General features: G+C 37.5%; 1 protein-coding gene across 7 annotated transcripts in view; it reads left to right on the top strand.

Moving 5' to 3' along the window:
* Positions 1 to 27,717, top strand: part of IP6K1 (inositol hexakisphosphate kinase 1) — a 59,806-nt gene that overhangs the window by 17,657 nt on the left and 14,432 nt on the right. For 2 of the 7 annotated variants that reach the window (XM_081301002.1, XM_081301000.1), the window contains exon 2: positions 24,976 to 25,220. In XM_081301002.1, coding sequence (XP_081157128.1) covers positions 24,998 to 25,220 — 223 coding nt within the window. In that variant the 5' untranslated portion in view covers positions 24,976 to 24,997. Of the gene's footprint in view, positions 1 to 940; positions 1,052 to 1,907; positions 2,009 to 24,870; positions 25,221 to 27,717 lie in introns of all 7 variants that reach the window. The other 5 variants (XM_081301001.1, XM_081301003.1, XM_081300999.1 and 2 more) reach the window with 4 other exon arrangements.

The following is a 27,717-nucleotide window of genomic DNA, read 5'->3' as shown; positions in this document are numbered from 1 at the left end:
ATAAATAAAAAAATAAAAAGGGCTGGGAATGTAACTCAGTGGTAAAGTGCCCCTGGGTTTAATATCCAGTACTGCAAAACAATCAAATGCCACCTGGTTTTGAAATGCTCGTGTCCTCACCATTCATTTTCTCTTCCTCATACTCTTTGGCTTTTGCTTCCTTGCAGTATGGAAAAATGGAGAGTTGTCTCTGAAAGGTTTGGGGTTCCCACATCATTTCGCAGTGGCAGTAAACAGAGCAAATCTTATAAGATTTATAAGGTGTGTACTGCATATACAAAGTGACACTTGCTTTTCTTTTTTTTTTTTAAGTTGTTGCTGAACCTTTATTTTATTCATTTATTTATATATGGTGCCGAGAATTGAACCTAGTGCCTCACACATGTGAGGCAAGCACTCTACCACTGAGCCACAACTCCAGCTCCTGACACTTGCTTTTCTAGACTAGACTGAAAAGACAGATCTTGGTGCTTTCCTGGCAACCTGGCAAGGAGAGTGAATGATAGTGTTTTAAGTGCTTTCTAGCTATGGAACCTTACTTATCAAGTCAGCTGACTTTTCTGTCTATACTTTCTTGTGATATTGGGTTGAAGAAACCTACTTTCCTGGGGCTGGGGTTGTAGCTCAGCGGTAGAGTGCTTGCCTACCATTTGTGAGGTGTTGGGTTCGATCCTCAGCACCACATAAAAATAAATAAATAAGTAAAATAAAGGTATTATGTCCAACTACCACTAAAAAAAACACACAAAAAAACCTACTTTCCCTACCTCAGAGTTGATCAAATGAAAGGGAAGCTTGTCAAGTGGTTAACTTATGGCTTACTTTAGTTTTTCAAAATTTATTGAGAATAGTTTGGTTTGTCAGTTGCAGTCTTGCCTTGCCTACATCAGTCCATTCCACATTATAGCCAGTGCAAATATGAGTCATTGATCTTTTGTAGAAATTCTGCAGTGACTTGGGTCAGGACTCATCTTCTCATTTTGGTAGTTGAGACACTTCATCATCTGCTCCTGTCAAATATCTCTTGACCCTCCAGCTTCAGATGTTTCAGGTAACAGTCATTCTCTCCCTTTTGGGCCTTTGTCCATACTCTTATCTTCACTCTTTGTTTTTTTCCCCTCTTGCTAACTCCGGTTCTTTCGTATCTCAGTTGAGATGCCATACCCTTTAAGAAGTCTTTCTTGACCCCCACTTTTCATTTTGGTTGATGACACAGTATTATTATACTCATCACATCATTACTGTACTCTATTAAAATTGCTTGTTAATATCTCATCTTTTCCTGCCCTCTATCCTGACTTAGTTCTTTGAAGGCAAGAACTAAGTATATTAATATAATATATAGTAGTATAATATATACAGTCTGACTCTTTGTAGGCATTCAGTTTATATATATATTATATATATAATTACATATATATGTTATATGTGTTTTTTATATATATATATGTTAATTTTTTTTTTAGTTGTAGATGGACACAGTACCTTTATAGTACCTTTATTTATTTATCTTTATGTGGTACTGAGGATCGAACTCAGGGCCTCACACATGCTAGGTGAGCACTGGACCACTGAATCATAACCCCAACCCTCACTTTATATTGGATTATACGAATATATATATATATATATTTTTTGGTACTGGGGATTGAACCCAGGGGCACTCAACCACTGGGCCACATCACCAACCCTTTTTTATATTTTGTTTAGATTCAGGGTCTTGTTAAGTTGCTGAGGCTGGCTTTGAACTTTTGATCCTCCTGCCTCAACCTCCTGAGCCTTTGGGATTATAGGCGTGTGCCACTGTTCCCAGCATGAATTCTTTGTTTTTTTGGTACCGGGGATTTGAGCTCAGGGTCACTCAATCACTGAGCCACATCCCCAGCCCTGTTTTGTATTTTATTTAGAGCCAGGATCTCACTGAGTTGCTTAGCACCTGGCTGTTGCTGAGGCTGGCTTTGAACTCAGGATTCTACTGTCTCCGCCTCCTGAGCCACTGGGATTACAGGTGTGTGCCACCACGCCCGGCAATGAATTTTTTTTTTTATAGTTTTTTTGGTGGATTTTAATTTAATATGATTCCTAATTAATTTGGTGACTTTATAATTGCTATTTGGACAAAAAAAATTGGTTTGGTAGTTTATTCTGATACCTGTTTATAAAGACTTGCACTCAGTTGGAGGATGTTGTATGGGTCAGGGCCAAGCAGCACACTAGATATTACAGGTAAGCACAGGATATACATAGGCCATTTTGGTTCACTGTTTCTCCCCCATGCCCCCTCGTGACAGTGCAACAAAAATTAAAGTGAGTTCATTAGCACAGAAAATATGAATACACTGGGCAATGTGGTGTACACCTGTAATCTCAGTGACTTGGGAGGCTGAGGTAGGAGGATTGCAAGTTTGAGGTCTGCCTGGGCAAGTTAACAAGATCTTGTTTCAAGGTAAAAATTTAAAAAGGCTAGGACTGTAGCTTAGTAGTAGAGTGCCTCTCAGTTAAATTCCCATACCATACACACTAAATAAATAAATAAATGGAATAGAATTGGATTAAATAACAAGAACTAAGAGTGTGGCTTGGTAGTAGAGGGATGTTAGAAGTCAACCCTCTAGAAATTGCTGTAAGTCTACTTTCTAGGATGTTGGAGAAAGCCATTTACAGTATTTATCACTGAAAGTACTTTGTCTTGAAACTGCTTGAGTGGGGTATCAGGAAACTGGTGGCTTCTGCAATGTGGGAATCAGAGATTGTGCAGTGGCTGTGTGTCAGGAGGGCCTGGTGAGAGGAGCATAGTGAAACAAGGTAGAGAAACTTCTTTTACATTATCGTCCCTCTGATGTCCTCTATTGACAAGCCTTAACATAAGCTAACAAGGGAAAAATATTTGATGGTTTCATCCCCATTTTTAAAGAAATATTTATTTATTTATTTATTAAAATATTTATTTATTTATTTTAGTTTTCGGTGGACACAACATCTTTATTTTTTTAATTTTTATGTGGTGCTGAGGATCGAACCCAATGCCCCGTGCATGCCAGGCGAGTGCATTACCACTTGAGCCACATCCCCAGCCCCGAAATATTTATTTTTTAATTGTAGTTGAATACAATATCTTTATTTATTTATATGTGGTGCTGAGGATCGAACTTGGCCTTGCACATGCTAGGCAAGTGCTCTACTGCTGAGCCACAACCCCAGCCCACTTCATCCCCGTTTTTGTTCAGGGCAGTGATGGGTTGAGTTTGGAGGCAATATAGTAATAACTGACAAACTCTATTATTAGAGTTAAATGAACAGCTTAATAATACAATAATAAGCATTTTTCTGATCAGGCTCCTCTTTTCTTTAATATAGGAATTGATTTAAACTGCCATTCTATTCTAGCCAGGGATAACCTATTCTCTGTTTTTTCCTCATCAGAGTTTAGTTTGTACTGTTCTAAAACTTCATAAAAGTGGAATTGTACTGTATGTACTCTTATACATTCGTATGTATTCATATACTTTTGTATAGTATGCTGCTTTAATTTATTCATGCTATTGAATCAGTTTAATTCTTTTTATTGCTGTATAGCATGTCATTGCATAAGCATTCAGTTTGTTTAAGCTCTTGTTTATGGAATCCAGGCTGTTTCCTGTGTTTGACATATGAGTTAAACTTCTGTGAACTAACTCTTTTCTACAAGTTTTTTGTTTTTTTTAATAATATGTCTACTTCTATAAGAAAGTTTAACACCTTTTTCAAAATGTTTTATACTCCCACCAATAATATGAAAGTTGTAGCTGTTCTTCATATTCAACAACATTTAGTATATTGTCTGTGTTTTTAATTAAAAAATTTTTTTGTAGTTGTAGATGGACAGAATGCCTTTATTTATTTATTTTTTTAAAGAGAGAGTGAGAGACAGAGAGAGAGAGAGAGAGAGAGAGAGAGAGAGAATTTTTTAATCTTTATTTTTTAGTTTTTGGCGGGCACAAACATCTTTGTTTGTATGTGGTGCTGAGAATCGAACCCGGGCCGCACGCATGCCAGGCGAGCGCGCTACCACTTGAGCCACATCCCCAGCCCCCTTTATTTTGTTTTAATATTTATTTTTTAGTTTTAGTTGGACACAATACTTTTATTTATTTATTCTTATGTGATGCTGAGGATCAAACCCAGTGCCTCACACATGCTAGGCAAGTGCTCTGCCACTAACCTATAGCCCCAGTGTTTAACCATTTTGGTAATAGCATAGTAATATATAACTGTAGTTTTAATTGACTACTAATGATGATAAGCATGTTTCCCCATACTTTTTTTTTTTTTGGTACCAAGGATTGAACCCAGAAGTATTTTACCACTGAGCCCCATCCTCAGTTCTTTTTCGGGGGGGGGGGGCGGGGGGGGGGACAGGGTCTTGCTAAATTGCTGAGGCTGGCTTTGAACTAATAATCCTCTTGCCTCAGTCTCCTGAGTTGCTGGGATTACCACCCGTATGCACCACCGTGCTTGACATTCATTCCCAATCTTTTTTTTTTTTTTAATACTTATTTTTTAGTTATAGGTGGACACAATATCTTTATTTTTATGTGGTGCTGAGGATCAAACCCAGTGCCTCATGGTAGGTGAGCGCTCTGCCTCTGAGCCACAACCCCAGCCCTCCCAATCTTTTTTAATTTTTTGAGAGACTACATCTTGCTAAATTGCCTAGACTGGCCTTGAATTTATGATCCTCCTGCATGAGGCTCCTGAGTTGCAGGAATTACAGGCATGCTGCTACCTTGCTCAACCCCTGAATTTGTATTATTTTTCTTTGTGATATATTTATTTAAATCTTTTGCCCATTTAAAAAAAACCTGATTTTTAAAAAATTAGTACTGTTTTAGAAGGTCTTTATGTATTCTGGGTACTATTCAGTGTTTTGTGATTATTTTCTCTCAGTTCATGGTGGTTTGCCTTTTATTTATTTATTTATTTATTTTTATTTTATTTTATTTTTTGTTACTGGGAGTTGAACTAAGGGACACTCAGCCACTGAGCCATATTCCCGGGCCTTTTTTGTATTTTATTTAGAGACCCTTCCAGTGAGTTGCTTAGTGCTTTGCCGTTGCTGAGGCTGGCTTTAAACTTGTGATCCTGTCTCAGTCTCCTGAGCTACTGGGATTACAGGCGTGCACTACCTTGCCTGGCACTTTTTTTTTGTTTTTGTTACATTTTAAAGATCAGATGTTTTCAATTTTGATGAAGTCTGATTTATTAATGTTTTTTTTGTGGTTATGTCTGAAAATCCTTGCCTATCTCTAGATCTTGAAGAATTCTAGTAGGTCTTTAAGTCAGATAATACAAATCATCTGTTTTTACCTAGAAATTTTATAATTTGAGCTTTTACATTTAGGTCTCTGATCCACCTTAAATTAGTTTTTATGTGTTGGGTGAGATTGGGATTGCATTCATCTCCTCCACCCCACCCCCACCAATATCTGATTATTCCAGTACCAGCAACACTTGTTGAAAAGACACATTTGTTATCTGTTGCTGTGTAACACACTTGTCCCAAACATAGTAGTTTAAAACAGGAAACATTACTTTTGTTTCTGAGAGTTGGAATTCAGGAACAGTTTAGCTGAGTGGTTCTGGCTCACAGTCTTATAAATTTGCAGTCAAGATGTCTTCTGGGGCTGCAGTCATATGAAGGCTTACCTGGGGCTAGAGGATCTGTTTGTAAGATGACTTGCTCACATAGCTGTTGGCTGGAGGTCTCAGTTTATACCTGTGCCTGCCTCAAACATAAGGCTCTGGGTATCCTCATGGCATGTCATTTCTCCTGCAGAACAAATGATTCAAGACAGAGTAGGGAATAAGCCATGTTGCTTCTTATGAACTGGTCATACACTTGCTCGCTCCTTCCTTCCTTCCTTCCTTCCTTCCTTCCTTCCTTCCTTCCTTCCTTCCTTCCTCCATCCTTCCCTCCCTCCTTCCCTCCTTCCCTCCCTCCCCCTGAACTCTGGGCTCTAGTGATTCTCCTGCCTCTGCCTCCCAAGTATCTAGGAGCAGCTGAGACCATAGGCATGTTCTACCATGCCCTGCTGCTGTATTCTTTTCATTTAAATTGAGTTACTAAGTCTAGCCCATAGTCAAGAAAAAGCGGGGGCTCCACCTTTTGGAAGAAAGAATGTTAAAGAAAATGACATAGTTTAAAACCACCAAAATTTTCTTTCCCCCACTGGTTTGCTTTGATATTTTTGTCAAAAAAAAAAGCAGTTGACTGTAGGGCTTGGGATGTGGCTCAGTGGTAGAGTACTTGCCTAGTGTGTATGAAACCCTGGGTTCAATCCCTAGTACCACAAAACAAAAACTATACATCTTGATCTCAAGTTCAAGGCAAGCCCCTGTAGTTAAGACAGACAGACCCTCGATAACTTAGAAACTGACCTGTAGCTGACTCAAATAAAACATAAAAAGAAGTGGGGGTATAGCTCAGTGGTAAAGTGCCCCTGGGTTCAGTCCTCAGTACCAAAAACAAATATATACCCCAAACCGAAAACCAATTGACTATGTATATGTGGGCCTGTTTCTGAAATCTGTTTTCTTTCATTGATCTATTTACCTATTATTCCAAGATACTAGATTTCTTGATGCTATTATAATTGAACATCTTATTGTGGTAAATACACATAATAAAATTGAGCTTTTTTGGAGGGGTGATACCAGGGATTGAACTCAGAGGCACTCAATTATTGAGCCACATCCCAAGCCCTATTTTGTATTTTATTTGGAGACAGGATCTCACAGAGTTGCTTAGCACCTCAGCCTCCCAAGCCACTGGGATCATAGGGGAGCGCCACCATGCCTGGGCAAAATTGAGCCTTTTTTTAATTTTTATTTTTTTTAGTTGTAGATGGACACACAATACCTTTAGTTTATTTGTTTATTTTTATGTGGTGCGGAGGATCAAATCTAGTGCCTCACGAATGCTAGGAAAGCACTCTACTACTGAGCCACAATTCTGGCCTCAAAATTCAGCTTTTTAATCACTTTCCATTATATAATATACAGGCAGTAATAAATACATTCAAATGTTGTGTAACCATTATGGCTGTTTGAGAACATTTTTATCTAAAATAGACACTCCGTATCCATTATAAAAATGCTCCATTTTCCTTTCCTGTACCTCCTAGTAACCTCTAAATCTACTATGTATTTCTTTGTTTCTTTTTTTTTTTTTTCTTTTTTGGTACTGGGGATCCAACCCAGAAGCACTTGCCACTGAGTTACATCCCCCGACCTTTTTATTTTTTATTTTGAGACAGGGTCTTGCTAAATTGCTAAAGCTGGTCTTGAACTTGAGATCCTCTTGTTTTGCCCTCCCCAGTTGCTTGGATTATAGGCTTGCCCTACCACACCTGGTTTGTTCTATATATTTCATGAAAGTGAAATTATTAGTGTCTGGCTTATTTTACTTAGGAAAGTGTTTTCCAAGTTCATCTGTGTAATGTACATTACTAGAATTTCATTCCTCTCTAAATCAGGTACTAGGGATGGCACCCAAGGTCTGGCACATGTTATTAGGCAAATGCTCTACTATTGAGCTACATTCCCAGCCCCATTTCTTTTGGATACAGACCTAAAGGTAGAATTGTTGAATCATACAGTAAGTCTTTGTTTAGCTTTTTTTGTGTGTGTGATGCTGGGGTTGAACCCAGGTCCTTAAGTATACTAAGCATGCGTTCTACTATTGAGCTACAATCCCTAGCATGTATGCTTAAGCTTTTTGAGTTTTCTGTAGTCATATCTTTTTTCATTCCCACCAGCATTGCACAAGTTTTAATATTTCTCCACATTTTTGCTAACACTTATTTCTGATTTTTATTTTGTTTTATGTTACATGAGGGTGAAGAGGTTTCTCATGGCTTTGATTTGCATTTCCCTAATAACTAATGTCATTGAGCATCTTTTACATTTTGTTACCATTGGTGAATCTTTGGGAAAATGTCTGTTTCATTCCTTTGCCCTTCTCACTGAGTTGCTTAGTTTGCCCAGTTTTGAATTGGATTGTTGTTTTTTTGTTTGTTTGTTTGTTGTAGAAGTACTTTATATGTTATGAATATTGGCCTGTTATGAAATGTATGGTTTGCATATATTTTCTCTGAACTAAGGATGTATATAAGGTCCTGTGTTCAGTTCCTAACTCTGGAAAAAAAAAAATTTTTTTTTTTTTTTGTAGTGCTGGGGATCAAACCGAGGTCCTTGCACATGCTAAGCAAGTGTTCTACCTCTGAGCCACATCCTGAGTTATAAAAGTGTTTAATTTTGATGAAGTTCAGTTTATCTGTGTTTTGTTGTCTGTGCTTGTTGGTGTTATGTCCAAGAAGTCATCAACCAAACCAATATCATGAAGCTTTTCCTCTACATTTTCTTCTAAAAGTTTTATATTTTTAGTTCATTTTTAGCTTTTATGTTTATGTTCTTTGAGTTAATTTTTGTATATGATGAGTTATCCAGGTTCCCCAGGACCATTTATTAAAGATTGTCTTTTCCCCATTGAATGTGTTTGGCACCCTTTTCTAAAATCAAATGTTCAGATATGTCAGAGTTCATTTCTGTGCTTTCTGTTGTATTCCATTGTTCTTTTATGTATTTATTTATGTTGGCATCCTATTGTTTCAGTTACTGTAGCTTTGCAGTGAGGTTTTTGTTTTTTGTTTTCTGCTGAGGATTGAGCTCTGGGGTTTTGCACATATAATGCACATGTAATGAGTTTTTTTAAATATTTTTAAGTTGTAGTTGGATACAATATCTTTAATTAATTTTTTATTTATTTTTACATGATACCGAGGATCGAACCCAGGGCCTCGCATGTGCTAGGTGAGCGCTCTATTGCTGAGCCACAACTCCAGTCCCCCTGTAATGAGTTTTAAAATTACAAAATGTGATTTCTTCAGCTTAGTTCATTTTTCAAGAGTGTGTGGCTAATTAGGGTTCCTTAAGATTCCATATGAATTTCTGGATGGATTTTTCAATTTCTGTTTAAAAAAATACTGTTGGAATTTTGATATTGTATTTGATCTGTAAATCTCCTTGGGTGGTGTTATCATTTTAACCATTAGAAAATTTATCAACAAGGGATGTTTTTCCAATTATTTAGATCTTCAGTGTTTTTTTTTTTAAATTTATTTTATTTTTTAAATACACTACAGCAGTGGAATGAATTACAATTCTTATTACATATATAGAGCACAGTTTTTCGTATCTCTCTATATAAAGTATGTTCACGTCAATTTATGCCTTTATATATGTACTTAGTTTTTTTTGCATTACAATTCTTAATACACATATACCCCAATTTTTCATATCTCTGTTTGTATATAAAGTATGTTGACACCCAATTCAAGTCTTCATATGTGTAACTTTGTATAATGATGTCCATTACACTCCACCATCCTTGCTAATCTCCTGCCTCCTCCCTTTCCCTCCCACCCCTCTTCCCTATCTAGATTAATCTAATCCTCCCATGTTCTCCCTCCTTACCCCACTATGAGTCAACCTCCTTATATTAGAGAAAACATTCAGCATTTGTTTTTTTTGGGATTGGATAACTTCACTTAGCATTATCTTCTCCATCACCATCCATTTACCTGCAAATGCCATGATTTTGTTCTTTTTAATTCTGAGTAAAATTCCATTGTGTATATATGCCACTTTTTTTAATCCATTCATCCACTGAAGGACATCTAGGTTGGCTCCACAGTTTAGCTATTGTAAATTGTGCTGCTATAAACATTAATGTGGCCGTGTCCCTGTAGTATGCAGTTTTTAAGTCATTTGGAAAAGGACTTTGGAAAAGTCTGAGAGGAATAGCTGGGTCAAATGATGGTTCCATTCCCAGATTTCCAAGGAATCTCCATACTGCTTTCCAAATTGGCTGCACCAATTTGCAGTCTCACCAGCAATGTATGAGTATACCTTTTTCCCCACTTGCCAACACTTGTTGTTTGTCTTCATAATAGCTCCATTCTGATTGGAGTGAGATGATATCTTAGAGTAGTTTTGATTTGCATTTCTCTGATTGCTAGAGATGATGAGCATTTTTTCATATATTTGTTGATTGATTGTATATACTCTTCTGAGAAGTGTCTGTTCAGGTCCTTGGCCCATTTGTTGATTGGGTTATTTGTTTTTTCAGTGTTTGGCTTTTTGAGTTTTTTATGTACCCTAGAGATTAGTGCTCTATCTGATGTGTGAGGGGTAAAAATTTGCTCCCAGGATGTAGGCTCTCTATTCACCTCACAGATTGTTTCTTTTGCTGAGAGAAAACTTTTTAGTTTGATTCCATCCCATTTATTGATTCTTATTAAGGAAGTTGGGGCCTAATCCCACGGCTTACTTTTTCTTCTATTGACGCAGAGTAAATTGTTTAATTCCTAGGTCCTTGATCCATTTTGAGTTGAGTTTTGTGCATGGAGAGAGATAGGGGTTTAATTTCATTTTGTTGTATATGGATTTCCAGTTTTGATTGATTTTCATTTTATTCATTTATTTACATGAATCAAACCCAGTGTCTCACGTGCTAGGTGAGTGCTCTATCACTGAGCCATAGCTCCAGCACCCTCTCTTTTATTCTTTTTTTTTTTTTTTTAAGGGTACTGGGAATTGAACTCAGAGGCACTCAATCACTGAGCCACATCCATAGCCCTATTTTGTATTTTATTAGAGACAGGGTGTCACTGAGTTGCTTAGTGCCTTGCTTTTGCTGAGGCTAGCTTTGAACTTACGATCCTCCTGCCTTACTCAGCCTCCTGAGCTGCTGAGATTATAGGTTTGCCCCACTGCGCCTGGTTCTTTCTTTTATTTTTGAAGGCAACAGAATTCTTTTGATGATTTTTTTTTTCCTTTTAGGACTCTAGATATGTTATCCCACTGCTTTCTGGAGATTTCTGGGGAGAAATTAATTGTTAATTTTATTGAGGAGCTCTGTACATAAGGAACCACTTCTGCTTTAAATATATTCTCTGAGTTGAGGTTGTAGCTCAGTCTAAGAGTGCTTGTCTACTATGTGTGAGGCCCTTGGTTCTATCCCCAGTACCATCAAAAACCAAAACAAACAGACAAAAAAAAAAAAAAACTGTCTGTTTTGGGCTTTCAACAATTTTATACTTTTGAAAAAATTTCTTTTGTGGTGTTGGCAATTGAACCTTGAACCTCTTGCATGCTGGGTAAGCACTGTACCACTGAGCTATATTCACAGCCCTATAATATGTTTTTTATTTTATTTATTTATTTTGATTTTTTGGGTAGTGTCTCTGAGTTTATCCTGCTTTGGGTTGATTGGGATTCTTAAATGCATGTTTCATATCTTTCCTCAGATTTGCAAAGTTCTTGAGTATTTTTTCAGATTTTTTTTTTTTTACTCCTTTCCCTCTTTATTCTCCTCTTGCAATTCCTATAATATGTATATTGGCATGTTTGATAGTGTCTACTTTAGTTAGCTTTGTGTCCCTGTGACCAAAATAACTATCTATTAGAGCAGGAAAAGTTTATTTTGGCTCACAGTATCAGCTGTCTCAGTCCATAGATGGCCAACTTCATTGTTCTGGGCCCAAGGTAAGGCAGAACATCATGGGAAAAAGGCAGGATGGATAGAAGCTGTTCCCCTTGTGGCAAAAAGGAAAGAGAGATTGAGGGGGAAGGGGGAATAGGCCACAGAGAATATGCACCCTTCTGGGGCATAGCCGCAATGACCCACCTCCAGTAGCCGTGCTCCACTTGCTTTAGTTACCACACAGTATCTTCAAACTGGGATGGACTAATTAAGTTACAACTCTCGAAATTGAATCATTTCACCTCTGAACATTCCTGTATCAGCTCAGGAGATTTGGGGAGACATCTCATATTCAAGCCATAACAGTGCCCTATAGGTCCTTCAGATTCTGTTTATTTGCCTCTCAGGAAGCAAGTGATATTTATGTTGTAGGTTTGATGATCTTTTGCTTTGCCTGTTTACATCTAGTATTGAATCCCTTTAATGAGTTTTTCTTTTTTTTTTCTTTTCTTTTTTTTAAAGAGAGAGTGAGAGAGGAGAGAGAGAGAGAGAGAGAGAGAGAGAGAGAGAGAGAGAAAGAGAGAGAGAGAGAGAATTTTTTTTTAATATTTATTTTTTAGTTCTCGGCGGACACAACATCTTTGTTGGTATGTGGTGCTGAGGATCGAACCCGGGCCGCACGCATGCCAGGCGAGCGCGCTACCGCTCGAGCCACATCCCCAGCCCCTTTAATGAGTTTTTCATTTCAGTTATTTTACATTTCTGCTCCAGAATTTACTTGACTCCTCTTTTGTAAATTTTTTGAGAGAGAGAGAGAGAGAGAGAATTTTAATATTTATTTTTAGTTTTTCAGCGGACACAACATCTTTGTTTGTATGTGGTGCTGAGGATCGAACCTGGGCTGCACGCATGCCAGGTGAGGCGCTACCGCTTGAGCCACATCCTCAGCCCTTTTGTAAATTTTTTTAAAAATATTTTTTAGTTGTTAATGGACCTTTATTTTATTTATTTATATGTGGTGCTGAGAATCGAACCCAGAGCCTCACACATGCTAGGCAAGTGCTCTACCACTGTACTACAACTCCAGCCCATGTAAATTTTTTTTTTTTTAAAGAGAGAGAGGAGAGAGAGAGAATTTTTAATATTTATTTTTTTTTAGTTCTCGGCGGACACAACATCTTTGTTGGTATGTGGTGCTGAGGATCGAACCCGGGCCGCACGCATGCCAGGCGAGCGCGCTACCGCTTGAGCCACATCCCCAGCCCCGTAAATTTTTTTAATATTTATTTTTTAGTTTAGTTGGACACAATACATTTATTTATTTATTTATTTGGTGCTGAGGATCGAACATGCTAGGCAAGCACTCTACTGCTGAGCCACAACCCCAGCCCCCTCTCTTTTGTAATTTTTATGTCTTTATTGATGTTCTCATTTTGTTCATACACCCTTTTCCTCATTTCTTATAGTTCTTTTTTCATGACTTTCTTTAACTCATTGATGTGTTTAAAGCAGTTGATTTAATATCTTTGACTAATAATTCCAATGACTGTGCTTCCTTAAGGATTTCTTCTTTTTCTTTATTTCTTTCTCCTCCTCTTGGCTAAATGCTTTTCTCTTAAATCTGCAAGCCAGCTATGCATGTGGCATACACCTGCAATCCCAGTGATTTATCAGGCAGGAGGATCACAAATTTGAGGTCAGTCTGGGCACTTTGACCCTGTCTCAAAAAAATAAATTAAGTAAAAGGATACTCAGTGGTAGAGTGTCTATGGATTCAATTCCCAGTCCAAGATGGAGGGAGTTGTGTGGTGAGGGAAAAGTCCCCAATAGAAAGGTGTGTTTCCCATTCCTCTTAGAGTTTGTTTACCTTGGTCCTGTCAGTTTTCTTCCATTGGGCTCAGCTTTTCTTTTAGTTGAGCTACTGTAGAAAAAAAGGTGAAGAAAAGAAATCAGTATTTATCTGTTAAGCCAGAACCTAGACTGTGAGGGCAGGTCATTTGTGATATCTTTTTTTTTTTTTTTTTTTTCAGTTGTGCCTAAGCTTTTGTCTGCACCTGGCTAGGTACAAGAAATGAGTTCAGAAAGTACCCCAGTCTATATGACAGCAGTTAAATAGTTTTAAGTATTCTGTGATTTTGTGTTTATTTTGTAACTATTTATCCTGTCCTTCTACATGTGTGCTTTCTAGATTTGACCATACTTAGATTCCAGACTTGGCTGATTCAGGTATGGCTCATTTTTACTGACTAGTCACAGCACAGGTTTTCCTGTGGCTGCTTGTTAAAGCATACTTGTAAACAGAATATTTCAGGTGAGAAGGATAGGCACCTTTGTTTCTCCTTTCTTTTGGTTCTTTCATTTTGATTTTCCCTGTATCACTTTAGACCTCTCCCATTTCTGCTTTTTAAGACAGGGTCTCACTAAGTTGCCCAGGCTGGTCTTGCACTCTTGGGCTTAAGCCTTCCTCTTGCCTCAGTCTCCTGAGAAGCTGGTACTACAGGTGCATGTCACTGTACCCATCCTCCTTTCCTGAAATTCTGTCCTTGAATACCTTCTCCCTGACTTTGAAACACAAGTTGAAATAGCTGTTTTTGAAAAGATCTTTACTAAACAATATATCTCAGGAAACACAATTTTCTAATCTTTAGAAATCCAATAAAATAAAATCAGGAACAAGGGTCACTGGACTCTAGATTCCTTGCTTCACCTAAGTTAATGCCATTCTGGCTGTTCCTTGATAGGCTGGCATATTTCAGAGTTTCTTTTCCTCCTAGCTCCCTATTCATCCTGGTGGCTTCAGGATGTTGTTCATTAGCTCCTGGGATAGGACCTGGGAATGTTAAACAGTCCTCTAATCCTAGTGATTTGGGAGGTTGACCAGGGAGATTGTGAGTTCAAAGCCAGTCTCAGCAACTTAATGAGGCTCTGTCTCAAAACATAAAAAGCAGGGCTGGTGTTGTGGCTCAGCGGTAGAGTGCTCGCCTAGCATGTGCAAGGCCCTGGGTTCGATCCTCAGCACCACATAAAAATAAATAAATAAAATAAAGGTATTGACAACTACAACTAAAATATAAATATTTTTTAAAATTGGGGAAATCCCTTAGAAATACATATTTTTTTAAAAAATCATAAAAAGGGATAGGCTCAGTGGTTAAGTGCCCCTGGGTTAAATCCCAGGTATCAAAAACAAAACAAAAACAAAAAATAATCCTTCATCTCTTATCTGGGAACAAATGGTAAAATAATTTCCATTAAATCTTTTCTCTTTCTTGTTTCAAATCTCCCAGATTGTGCCAGGCTTCTATACATTCTTCTGGTATCTTGGTAAGGGATGTGCCAGTCCCTGGGAGATTGGAAGGGCAGGCTCACATTGGCAGCTTTAGGTCAGGGACAGTTCCTACATTATCCTCCTCCTCTTCAAAGGAGAGGTCTGTGAGTATCCATTGGACATGGACCATGAGGTTGGGGGAAGGAGGACTGCCTTCTCATCCTCATAACTGGGGTGTGTGTGTGTGTGTGTGTGTGTGTGTGTGTGTGTGTTGGGGGGGATTACTGAGAATTTAATCCAGGGCACTTTACCACTGAGCCACATCCCCAGCGCTTTATGTTTTTCATTTTGAAACAAGGTCTCATTAAGTTGCTGAGGCTGGCCTTGAAGTTGAACCCCTCCTGCCTCAGCCTCCTAAATCACTGGGATTACAGGCCTGCACCACTGTGCCTGGCAAGAATAACTTTTATATCAGTATCTACAGTTTTATACGCAAAAGGCAAGAATGAACTTCAATTTAAGAAAGTATTAGGGCTGGGGATGTGGCTCAGCAGTAGAGCGCTTGCCTAGCATCTTCGAGACCCTGGGTTCAATCCTCAGCACCACATAAAAATAAGTAAATAATGGGCTGGGGATGTGGCTCAAGTGGTAGCACACTCGCCTGGCATGCGTGTGGCCCGGGTTCGATCCTCAGCACCACATACAAACAAAGATGTTGTGTCCGCTGAAAACTAAAAAATAAATATTAAAAATTGAAAAAAAAGTAAATAAAATAAAGGTATTGTCCAACTACAACTAAAAAAGATAAATATATATATATATTTTTTTGTAGAGCTGAAAAATACCATATCGGGTATGATGATACACTGGCTGGCATTTACAGGTTCAGGAGTGAACACTCAAAATAAATTTAAGTTATGATTGAAAAATTGTGAACACTAAATAGTATAATGTAAATGTAATTAGCAACTCAAAGAGGGAGGAACAGAAAAATATTTGAAGGAGGGCTGGGGATGTGGCTCAAGTGGTAGTGCGCTCACCTGGCATGCGTGCGGCCCAGGTTCGATCCTCAGCACCACATACAAACAAGGATGTTGTGTCCGCCGATAACTAAAAAATAAATATAAAAAAAAAGATTCTCTCTCTCTCTCTTTCTCTCTCTTTAAAAAAAAATATTTGAAGGAATAATGACTAAAAATATTCCAAACTTTTTTTTTAATTTAACTTAATTTTTTTTTTATTAGCTACACATGACATTACAATGATCTTGGCAATTCATACATTTGAATCCTTGGGGTATAATTTCTCATTTTTCTAATTATACAGATTGCAGAATCACACTGGTCATAGAGTCACCTATATACATACACAATCATAATGTCTATTCTATTCCGCTGCCCTTCCTATCCCCCTATTTATTAAAAAATTATTTATTAAAAATTTTAATAAATTAATATTTATTTAAAAAAATAAATATTAAAAAAAGCATTAGATTAAGTTCCCTTGGTTATATGCTTTTGAGAGCATACATACTTTCAGGTTTGTTTTTGTCTGTGAATTTTCCTGACCGTATCACTACTTATTTATTCTGAAATTAATTAGAATTAATCCTCATAAAATCAGGAGCTGTACAGCTGAAACTGTGTGTGTGTGTGTGTGTGTGTGTATGTGTGTATGTGTGTTTCTGTCAGAGTGACTTAATAATTCTTTGTGGGGTAGGGTTTTTTTTGTTGTTTTTTTTTGCTACCAGGCATTGAACCCAGGGGCGCTTAATCTCACTGAGTCACATCTCTAGCCCTTTATTTATATTTTATATAGAGATAGGGTCTCCGATAACTTGCTTTAGGGCCTCACTAAGTTGCTGAGGCTGGCTTTGAACTTGCGATCCTCCTGCCTCAGCCTCCCACGCTGCTGGGATTAAAGCCTGATCACTGTGCCTGGCCTATTATGTTCTTTCAGTTAGAATAATTTTGCTGTTTTTCCCTTGGATTGTATTGTATCAAACAGTAAAAAGCAAACCTAAGACCAAAAATCCCAAATACTGTTGTCATAATTTTATTTAGCATGAAGTGCCTGTAATTTCAGTATTTGGAAGCTGAGGCAGGAGGATTGCCAGTTCCAGACCAGCCTGAGCAACCCAAATTTCTTTTATTTATTTATCTATTTATTTTTTTATTTTTATTATTTGGTGATGCTGGGGATTGAACCCAGGGCCTTGTGCATTCGAGGCAAGCACTCTATCAACTGAGCTATATCTCCAGCCCACATTTCAAATTTCATTATTTTTTAAAGAACATGATACTTGCCAGGTGTGGTGGCACACACCTGTAATCCCAGAGGCTTTGGAGGCTGAGGCAGGAGGATCCAGAAGCCAAGCAACTATTTTGTATTTTACTTGTCTCTAAGTAAAATACAAAATAGAGCTGGGATGTGACTCAGTAGTCAAGTGCCCTGGGTTCAATCCCTGGTACCATTAAAAAAAAAAAAAAGTACATGATACTTTTAGCACTTAAGTGGATGTATTTAGTTTAATTAGTTTTTGTTGTTCTTGGCAGTCCTAGGGATCAAATCCAGGGCTTTGTGCATGCTATACAAGCATTCTACCACTGAAACATACCCCCGGCCCTGATATATTTAGAAAGATAATAGAAATACTGGATTTATAGACCAATTTTTAATGGGATTTTGAGGAAATTTGCAAAAATACCTGTGAAATATGAAGGTACTAAGAAAGCTTCACTTACTAAAAAGATTGCTTATCAAACCCAGGTGAGACTATAAAAATATGTTGGCCACAGAATTTAGAATTTTGACTAAGCTTCTTAGAGTGCTTGCCTTTTGAGTGTGTCTGTACCTGCTTGACTAAAGAATGTGGTGACTAGATATTGTCTTAGAATTGCTGTGGGGACAGTACTTTCCTAGTTTAATAGTGTTGACTTTGTTCACTACCATATCTGATAGCAGTCTCATTCTTTGCCAAGACTTTTTCTTCATTGCCACTTTATGGGCTTGCTGTATTGTTGAATTAAAACATAAACCAAAAAAATTACTTATATTATATATCTCCTAAATTAGGTTCAACATGTTCTTTGATCTGGTTCATTGTTTGTAGTTGAGACTGTTTGTCTCCCTGATTTCTTGCAGCCTTGTTTCTCTTTTATATCATTGAAAAAAAGAACTCTTCTTTATGGTTTCTTTTTTCCTCCAAATTTTGTTTAGGTTTTTGTTGTTGTTGCTTTTCTTATCTAGGTACATTTAATCTTGTTTTTCTTTTATATGTCAAATCTTTTTTAGAGTCAAAAAAGAATTTTATGTTCCCTTTATTTGCTGATTTGGAATTTTGTGACATGGCCAACATCCTTTGTTCTTTGTAAAGCCACATTACCTCTTTATTCTAGCTTTGGTAGGCCTAGATTAGAAGTTTATAAACATTTTTGGTTTACAACCCTAAAAATTAAAAAGAGGGGGAGGCCTTGTTCCTTCATGAACATTTTTCCTGTTACATATTTGTCCTACTCTCTCTATGTATCTGTTTTGTACTTCATAAATATACATATATTCATTTATTCAGCCATATTTATTGTGTGCCTGTACTGTACCAGGTACTGTTCTTGTCACTTAAAATAATATATAGTGAACAAAATAGACAAGGACCCTTACCTTCATGAAGCTGACATCATAGTAATTAATAGTGGACATCAACAGTAACTAATGTGTATCATGTCCAAAGTATACTGAAGAAAATTAAAGAGTGGTGCTTGAGATCAAGTGAAGAGTTATAACAATTTCTTCTTACCTCTCACGGGACTGTGATGGTATTCATAGCACACATTGGAAGCTTGGTAGTAGTGTTCTTTCCCTGTTGTTTGCTGTTTGTTGACACCACGCTTTTAGTACTAATAGAGGTTTTGTTTTGTTTTGATTAAATGTAAATTCAAAGAATAATATCAATACACTTGACACAGATTTTTAAGTGTGTATATTTTATCATATTTGTTTCAAACTCCCCCTTTACCACTGAGCTACAGCCCTAGTCCTTTTTATTTTTTGAAACAAGGTCTAACTAAATTGCTGAGGCTGGCCTTGAACTTGTGATACTCCTGCCTCAGCCTTCCACACTGCTATAGGCATGTGCCACCATGCTAGGCTTTTTAAAAAATAAAAAATTATTGATACAGCTAATATTTTTGTTTTTTCCTGGATACCAGTTCCTTTCCTTCTCTAAAGTTGGTGCATATCATTGTTATCAATAATAGGTAATGTGTTTGAATATTCATGTATACTATTTTTTTAAATATATTTTTTAGTTGTAGATGGACACAATACCTTAATTTTATTTATTTATTTTTATGTGGTGCTGAGGATCGAACCCAGTGCCTCACATATGCCAGGTGAGCACTCCACTCCAGTCCCATATATACCATTTTTGTATATTAAAAACCACAGTGAGGGTGGGGTTGTGGCTCAGTGGTGAAACACTTGCCTAGCACATGTGGGGCACTGGATTCAATCCCCAGCAACACATGAAATAACTAATGAACAAAATAAAGGTATTGTGTCCATCTACAATTAAAAATATTTTTAAAAATCTACAATGACATCATACTAGAAATGATTTTTTTTTAATATTAGGGATTAAACCTAGGGCCTCATACATGCTAGACAAAGGCTGTGCCACTGAGCTACATACTTAGTCCTTTTTGTTTTGAGATTGGTCTTGTTAAATTGCCAAGGCTGGCCTTGAGCTTGCAATACTCCTGCTTTAGCCTCCCATGTAGCTGAGAGTACAGGCATATGCCACCATGCCCTGCACAAATACCATTTTTTAGCTTGCATCTCCAGTTTGGTTTCAAAATTTATTTATGTTGACATACATGCATCAGTGATTCAATACTGTGAACTTTATGATTACACCTGTTTATCCATTTTCCCTTTGATGAGGTACATTTTAAGCGGTTTCCCATTTTTCTTTTACAACAGTGTGCAGTAAACATACTTGAACTTGATATCTTAGGTATGTACTGGGTTGTGGCAGTTGTGTCTTTAGTTTTGGATTGCTGAAAACAATGGAGAGGAGATATTTCTCCCTGACTGGCCAGTGTTTGTTATGTTTTAACTTTTTTTTTTCCTTTGCCAGCATGAGTTAAAACAGCTCCTTATTTTAATTTGCATTTCCCTGATTACTTATAAAGGGGTACATGTTTATTGGCCAGCTTCTCTTTTATGAATTGACTTTTTCCATTATCATCTTCTGTAATTCTCTCATACAAAAAATAATTTTAATGTGGTTGGTGATAGGAATGTGGATTTTAAGTGAGCATAAGGATCTTTTGGGATGATAGACATGTTTTAAAATTGGATTGTGGGGATGATTGTACAACTTTGTAAATTTATTAAAAGTCATTTCACTGTCCACTGAAAGTGAGTGAATTTTGTAGTATATAAATTTATCTCAATAAAAGATATTAACATTTAAATAATTTTAACACAGTCTAATTTGCCAGAGCTTTCCATTTTGGTTTGTGTGTCCTATGTCTTGTTTATGGAATTTTCTCTAATGTTGTCAAAAGGCATTACATTTTCCTAATTACCCTAAAGTAAGTTTTATTTGTACATTACATTCTTTTATGTTGGGAAATTATTACTGTTGGAAGTAGTCCAATTTTCTAGCTCCATTTGTGAATTAATGATCTTTTTCTGGTTGATGAAATGGGGTTTTAAATACCACCTCAATTTATACACACCATTCCCAATATTTGTTGAATCTCTTTGCTTGTCTTCCAAAATGTCACCGTGGTTTTTGTTTTTTGAGGCGTTAGGGATTAAAACCTGGCAAGGATTCCACCACTGAGCTATGCCCCCATCCTTCACCCACTGTTTTTAAGTCATGAGGCCCTGAATTCGGTCTTCAACACTGCAAAAGAAAGGAAAATCCTCTTGGATTTTAATTGAAATTACATTGTATTTCAATATTGAGTGTTCCTTCACACAAATGTCTTCTTTTAGATCCTTCAGAAACATTTTATTGTTGGTCTAGATTATTTTTCAAGAAATTACAGCGAGGTGCAGGGGCTGTAATCCCAGCAGCTCTGGAGGCAGAGGTAGGAGAACCTTGAGTTAAAAGCCAGGTTCAGTCATTTAGAGAAGGTCTTAGCCACTCTATGAGACCCTATCTCAAGATACAAAATAGAGCTGGGATGTGGTGCAGTGGTCGAGTCCCCTTGAGTTCAATCCCTGGTGGGCCCCCCAACACCACCCCCTGCCAAAATAATAATAATAATAATAATAATAATAATAATAATAATAATAATAATAATAAATTAAAGCCAGTGGCTTGGGAGACTGAGGCAGGAGGTTTGCAAGTTGAAAGTCAGCCTCGCAATTTAGCAAGGCTCTAAAGCAACTTAACAAAACCTTGTTTCTAAATAAAAAATTTTAAAAAGTGCTAGGGATGTGACTCAGTGATTAAGTGCCCCTGGATTCAATTCCAAGTATAAAAAAAAAAAAAAGAAAGAAAAAGAAAAAAATTATAGATATTGTATATAGTTTTGGTTGCTGTTGTGAATGGGATATATTTAAATGGCTTTCATTTCTAATTTATTTTTTTGCTGATATATAGAGAGAGGATACTGTTAACTTATAGTAACATTTCACAAATCAGTGTGCATAACTTAGTGAATATTTATAGTATATAACAATGTCATGTGTGCTTCTCAATCAGTATTTTACCTAGAGTACTACTGTTGTTTTGAATTTTGTATAAGTAGAATTATACTACATGACCTCTGATGTCTAGAATATTTTCTTTTTTTTAATATTTATTTTTTAGTTTTAGGTGGTGGACACAATATCCTTATTTTATTTTTATGTGGTGCTGAGAATCAAACCCAGTGCCTCACACATGTTAGGCAAGCGTACTACTACTTGAGCCACATCCTCAGCCCCTAGAATATTTTCTTGCTACATCATGCCATGCGTGAGGTTTTATTTTGTACATTTAGTTCCTTAATATGATTAGAAATTAGTGGAGTATTGTTGGAGGTTGTAATATAATTTTATACATTAAAGATTCAGTTTTCTAGCTTAATTTACAGTAACATTTCAAAGATTCATCTGTATTGGGTAGTGGCAGTAGTTGATTCCTTTTCATTTTTTTTTTTTTAAAGAGAGAGTGAGAGAGAGGGGGAGAGAGAGAGAGAGAGAGAGAGAGAGAGAGAGAATTTTTTAATATTTATTTATTTTTTCTTAGTTCTCAGCGGACACAACATCTTTGTTTGTATGTGGTGCTGAGGATCGAACCCGGGCCGCACGCACGCCAGGCGAGCGCGCTACCGCTTGAGCCACATCCCCAGACCCCTTTTCATTTTTTTAAAGTATTCCACTATATGTATAAAATATACACACATACATACATATATAATCACAATTTATTTTCATTTCTTTTACAGAATTACATATCCCATTTATTAGTTTGCAAACCATAAAGCCTAAAACTCATTTCATCTCACCAACAGTTCTTGCTTTTTTTTTTTTTTAAAAGAAGCAAGTCCATTACTACATTTTTTTTAAGAGAGAGTGAGAGAGGAGAGAGAGAGAGAGAGAGAGAGAGAGAGAGAGAAATTTTTTGATATTTATTTTTTTTTAGTTCTCGGCGGACACAACATCTTTTGTTGGTATGTGGTGCTGAGGATCGAACCTGGGTCGCACGCATGCCAGGCGAGCGCTAACCCAGCCCCCCAGTTCTAGGCATTGTGGCTCATGCCTTTAATCCCAGTGATTTGGGAGGCTGAGGTAGGAGGAATGCAAGTTCAAAGCCAGCTTCAGCTACTGGCTCAAAAAAAAAAAAAAAAAGGGCCTGGATTGTATCTCAGTCTTTAAGTGTCCCTGTGTTCAATCCCCAATACTAAAAAAAAAAAAAAAAGGAAAGGAAAACAAATTAATATACAATTTCAGCAACATTTAGAAACTTCATTTTGCTTGAATAGAGATAATTCATTTTGGAGTTCAGTTGTGTATTCTAGGAGTTGGTTGCAATAACTAGAAAGTCAACCTAACTGCTGTAACTAGTATTTTTGTAGTGCAAATTTATTTCCATTTGTTGCAATTTATCAGTAAGAAAAGCCAATCAGCAAGTTCTTTTTGTAATTAATCTCCTTCCTTTTATATGCGATAATTATGTTAAAATGTGGAACCAAAGTGTTTGAAAACAAACATAGGAGAAACATTGTATGAAGGTTAGGGAGCTTAAACTAATAGGCACCATGGTAGAAATCTGGAACTCCAGAGGAGTAAACTAACAATTTTAATATAACCTTCTAGTAGTCAAAATAACTAATTGAAACACTTTTCCTCTCTGAATGGGGGAACATCAATCACCAGGATCACTGTTACCTGAGCCATTCTTACTCTAGCATCAACATTTGTAGAAAAAAATCTGCCCTCCAAACACACCCCCAATAACCCAATCAATAAATGGATAATACAGGCACTTCTCAAAAGAAGAAATACAAATGGGCAACAAGTATATGAAAAAATGTTCAATGTCTTTAGAAGTCAGGGAAATGCATATCAGAGCTACACTGAAATTTCATCTCACTCCATTTAGAATGGCATTCATCAATAATACAAATAATAGTAAATACCAACAAGGATGTGGGGGAAAAAGGAACACACATATACACCAGTGGTATTGTAAATAAGTACACCCATTATAGAAATCAATATGTTGGTTCCTCAAGCCTGGTAAGAGAACCACCATATGACCCAGCTGTACTATGCTTTGGTATTAAGAATTTTAAGTCAGCATAGTATATTATGCTTTGGTTATGAGGTGTCCAAATGCCTTGGACCCTGGTTGGAATAAAGAAAGAATGGTTTGGTGGTGATGATAAATGAGTAAATGACAGTACAGTGGTGTATTGCTGTGGTGGAGTTAGCACATTGCACCATAGAAACCTATGTGCACCAGACTTGGGTTTAGAGAGAATGAAGACTGGGAGAGCTCCCTGCAGCAGGGAGATGCTTTGCTCTGAAAGAGGACTAGAGAGTAGATAATTGGGCTAAAAAATGTGGGAATACAGGTGTGTACCACCACATCTAACTTAGGCAGGCAGCTTTGGATTAAATTCTGTGGTTTGACAGTGATGTTCCTGTGTAGCCCATTGTCCGTAATTATGAGGTCCAGAAAATAATGTTTTATACTTTCCAACTCTACAAATACTTTATTTTTCTCTCTTTATCTTAATCTTTTAGATGTAGTCTTGCTTAGTACATTCCCTAATACTGAAAATACATTCAGTATTAAGGAAATCTGGTAATGTTTTAATTTTCTTAAGAGAGAATTGACATTTTATTGGGTACAAAATTTTTTTCCCTGCTCCATTGGTTGGTATAAGTGAGACAGAAAAGTGTTAGACATGGTTATAAATTGACAGCCATAGATTTAAGGTAGAAGAAATCTGAAATCTGAATTCCTCTGGGAAAAGCAACTCACTAAATGACTTTTCCTCCTTGCCCCCTTTAGTAGAGAAGTTTGGATGCTAATATGACCTAATTCCTTAGGCAAAAATCCTTCTCTTGAGTTAGGAAGAGCCCCTGAACAGAATAAATTTCTATTTGCTTTTTCTAATCCCTTCATCTTTCAGTGAGAAGTAAACTGAGGTAGTTGCTTTCCTGATAGCTGTTTCCTTGACCCTCCTTCTGCTGTACTGTAGCTGTAAAATCAAATCCAAGAAAGTAAGAAGGGATCTAAGGAAAGAAGAGAAGATAGGCCTCTGTGCACAGAAAGATAGATGGAGAAGACTAAAGTTGCATTATTCAACAAAAATTTATACTCTCCTCATGTTCTAGGCAGGGTTGTATATGCTGGGATACGCAGAGTAGGGAACAAAACAGGCTCTGCTCTCGGGTTGCTCTAAGGACACTGTGACTTGCCAGATATTTTTTTGGTTGTGGCTTTGGTGGTGCTAGGGATCAAACCCAAGGCCTCATATGTGCTAGGTAAGTGCTCTGTCACTGAGCTATATCTCTAGCCTTTGGCAGATGTTTTGATTCCCTTTTCCTGTCTTCTTTTCTGTAGGCTAGAATAATAAGCTGAGTGGACTCTAACCATTGGCCTTCAACTTGCCAGCACCTGTACCTAGCTCTCCTTTTGTGGCTCATGTGCTGCATCCTTTGCCCTCAGTGTGCAACTGGGCCCCAACGCAATGTGTGTTTGTCAAACCATGGAAGTGGGGCAGTATGGCAAGAACGCAAGTCGGGCCGGAGACCGGGGAGTCCTCCTGGAGCCCTTCATCCACCAGGTGGGAGGACACAGCAGCATGATGCGCTACGACGACCACACTGTGTGCAAGCCCCTCATCTCCCGGGAACAGCGCTTCTATGAGTCCCTCCCTCCTGAAATGAAGGAGTTCACCCCTGAATACAAAGGTCAGTCAATGGCCATTTTTGTGAGAGTAGCAGCTGTGGCCTTATAAACTCAGTTGTCTGTTTTGTTTAACATGTGATATGATCATCTTCTTCTGGTGTCAAAGCAGCTAAGTTACTTAAACAAGGCAAAATTAGAAGCCGAAACTGTCATAAAGGTCTTTAGACCTTGACGGTTGAACTCACTAATAGGTAAAGCTGAGAAAAAGTCGGCTTAAAGACCCAGTGCTGCCTTCAAGATTTCCTATCTGGAGGTAGATATGGTGGCACATGCATGTAATACCAGTGTCTCAGTGTTAAAGTGCCCCAGGGTTCAACTGCCACTAATAGAAGGGGAAAAAAAAGTTTTTAGATAAGGAAAGAAGCAGGCAGAGAAAAAGTCTCTGGCCCTAGAAAAGGACAAATTGATGCTTTCCAGGTTAGGGCAGTTGGACAGCTAGCAAGAGGCTCTGTTGATCCTCTGTTGTGCTGGGGGAATGAATTTATGGAAATTTCTGGGACTTGGGAGTCCTTTAACATTTTATGGAAAAAATAATGTTTTAAAATGTGAGTTAATTTTGTAGAAAGAACCCTGTGAATACTATACTGGAATGAGTCACTTTATTTTAGCATCTGATCCTTATGCATTTTTATATTTATGCATTTTTATGATTGCCCATTGTAAACTATTTTTTTTTAAAGAGAGAGTGAGAGAGGAGAGAGAGAGAGAGAGAGAGAGAATTTTTTTAATATTTATTTTTTAGTTCTCGGCGGACATAACATCTTTGTTGGTATGTGGTGCTGAGGATCGAACCTGGGCCGCACGCATGCCAAGCGAGCGCGCTACCGCTTGAGCCACATCCCCAACCCTGTAAACTATTTTTTTCTTTTTCTTTTTTCTTTCTTTCTTTTTTTTTTTTTTTTTTTTTTTTTGATACTGGAGATTGAACTCAGGGGCACTCAACCACAGCCACATCCCCAGTCCTATTTAGAGACAGGATCTCACTGAGGTACTTGGAGCCTCACTTTTGCTGAGGCTGGCTTTGAACTTATGATCCTCCTGCCTCAGCCTTCTGAGCCACTGGAATTAGAGGCACATGTCTCTGCACCTGGCTAAATCTTTTTTTTTAGGTTCTGTTTTTATAAAATCCCCTTTTCCCCCCACTGGTGTTGGGAATTGAAACAAAGGCCTCATGTCTGCCAGGCAGGTGCTCTACCACTGAGCCCGAGTCCTGTAATTTTCTTTTTGAGGAATTGTCAAACTTACTTTCCACAGTGGTCATACCTTTTTACATTCTCAGTAGCAGTGTATGAGGTTTCCTATTTCTCTATAGCTTTGCCAGCACTGCTCTGTTCTTATTTTTCTTTTCTTAGCTGTCCTAGAGGTTATGAGTGAACTCTGATTGGGCCTGTGATTTGCGTTTCCCCAGTGACTGATGTTAATTAAGCATGTTTTTCATGTGCCTGTTGACTATTTGTATAATAAATCTTCTTAGAGAAATATCTATTCAAGTCCTTTGATCATTTTTTAATTGGGTTGTTTCTTAAAATTTTTTTGGTGGGGGGTTACTGGGAATTGGATCTAGGGTCATTCTGCCACTGAGTTATATCTCCATTCCTTTTTGTTTATTTGTTTGCTTTTTGAGACAGGATCTTGCTTGATTGTTGAGGCTGGTATTGAACTTGCTATCGTCTTTCCTCAGTCTCCCGAATAGGTGGGATTGAAGTCTTCTTAACTACCACACCTGGTGTTTCTTAACTCTTAATTGGCCAAAAGAAGTGAAACAGTTTTTAGAATACCCCAAGCTTTTTTTTTTTTTTTTTAAATCTTAGGGTCTTAACTTGGAATGTTCTTTGTCCACAACTTCTCCTCATCCTTCAATCTACCTAGGTACTCCTTCCCTGATCATCCTATATTAAGTGTTCTGCTCTGTAAATATTTCCAATTTTCTTTCTTTCTTTTTTTTTTTTTTTTTGGTGGGGGGGATACTTGGGATTAAACCCAGGGGTGCTTAACTGTTGAGTCACATCCCCAGCCCGCCTTTTTAAAAAAATGTATGTTTTAGTTTTTTGTTGTAGTTGGACACAATATCTATTTTTTATTAATTTACTTTTATGTGGTGCTTAGGATCAAATCCAGGGTCTCACATGTGCTAGGCCAGCATTCTACTGCTGAGCCACAACTCCAGCCCCTCCCCAGCCCTTTTTACATTTTATTTAGAGACAGGTCTTGTTGAGTTGCTTAGGGCCTCACTAAGTTGCTGAGGCTGGCTTTGAACTTGCAATCCTCCTGCCTCAGCTTCCCGAGATGCTGGGATTATAGGTGTGTGCCACTGCACCTGGTTTCACTTAATTTCTTCATAGCACTTAGCAAAATCTGTAATTGTTTTGTCCATGTTTACTCTTTGTTTCTCACGTTAGCATATAAGCTCTTTGAAAATATAGACCTTAATTTGTCTTTTACACTAGTAAGCAGAAGACCTAATATCTAGTAGATGCTCAGTGAATACTTGGTAAATGA

The sequence above is a fragment of the Spermophilus citellus genome (assembly GCF_964194105.1).
Source record: "Spermophilus citellus genome assembly, chromosome: 7".
NCBI lineage: Eukaryota > Metazoa > Chordata > Mammalia > Rodentia > Sciuridae > Spermophilus > Spermophilus citellus.
The sequence above is the reverse complement of the archived record's forward strand: the minus strand, read 5'-3'. Positions and strand labels throughout refer to the sequence as shown.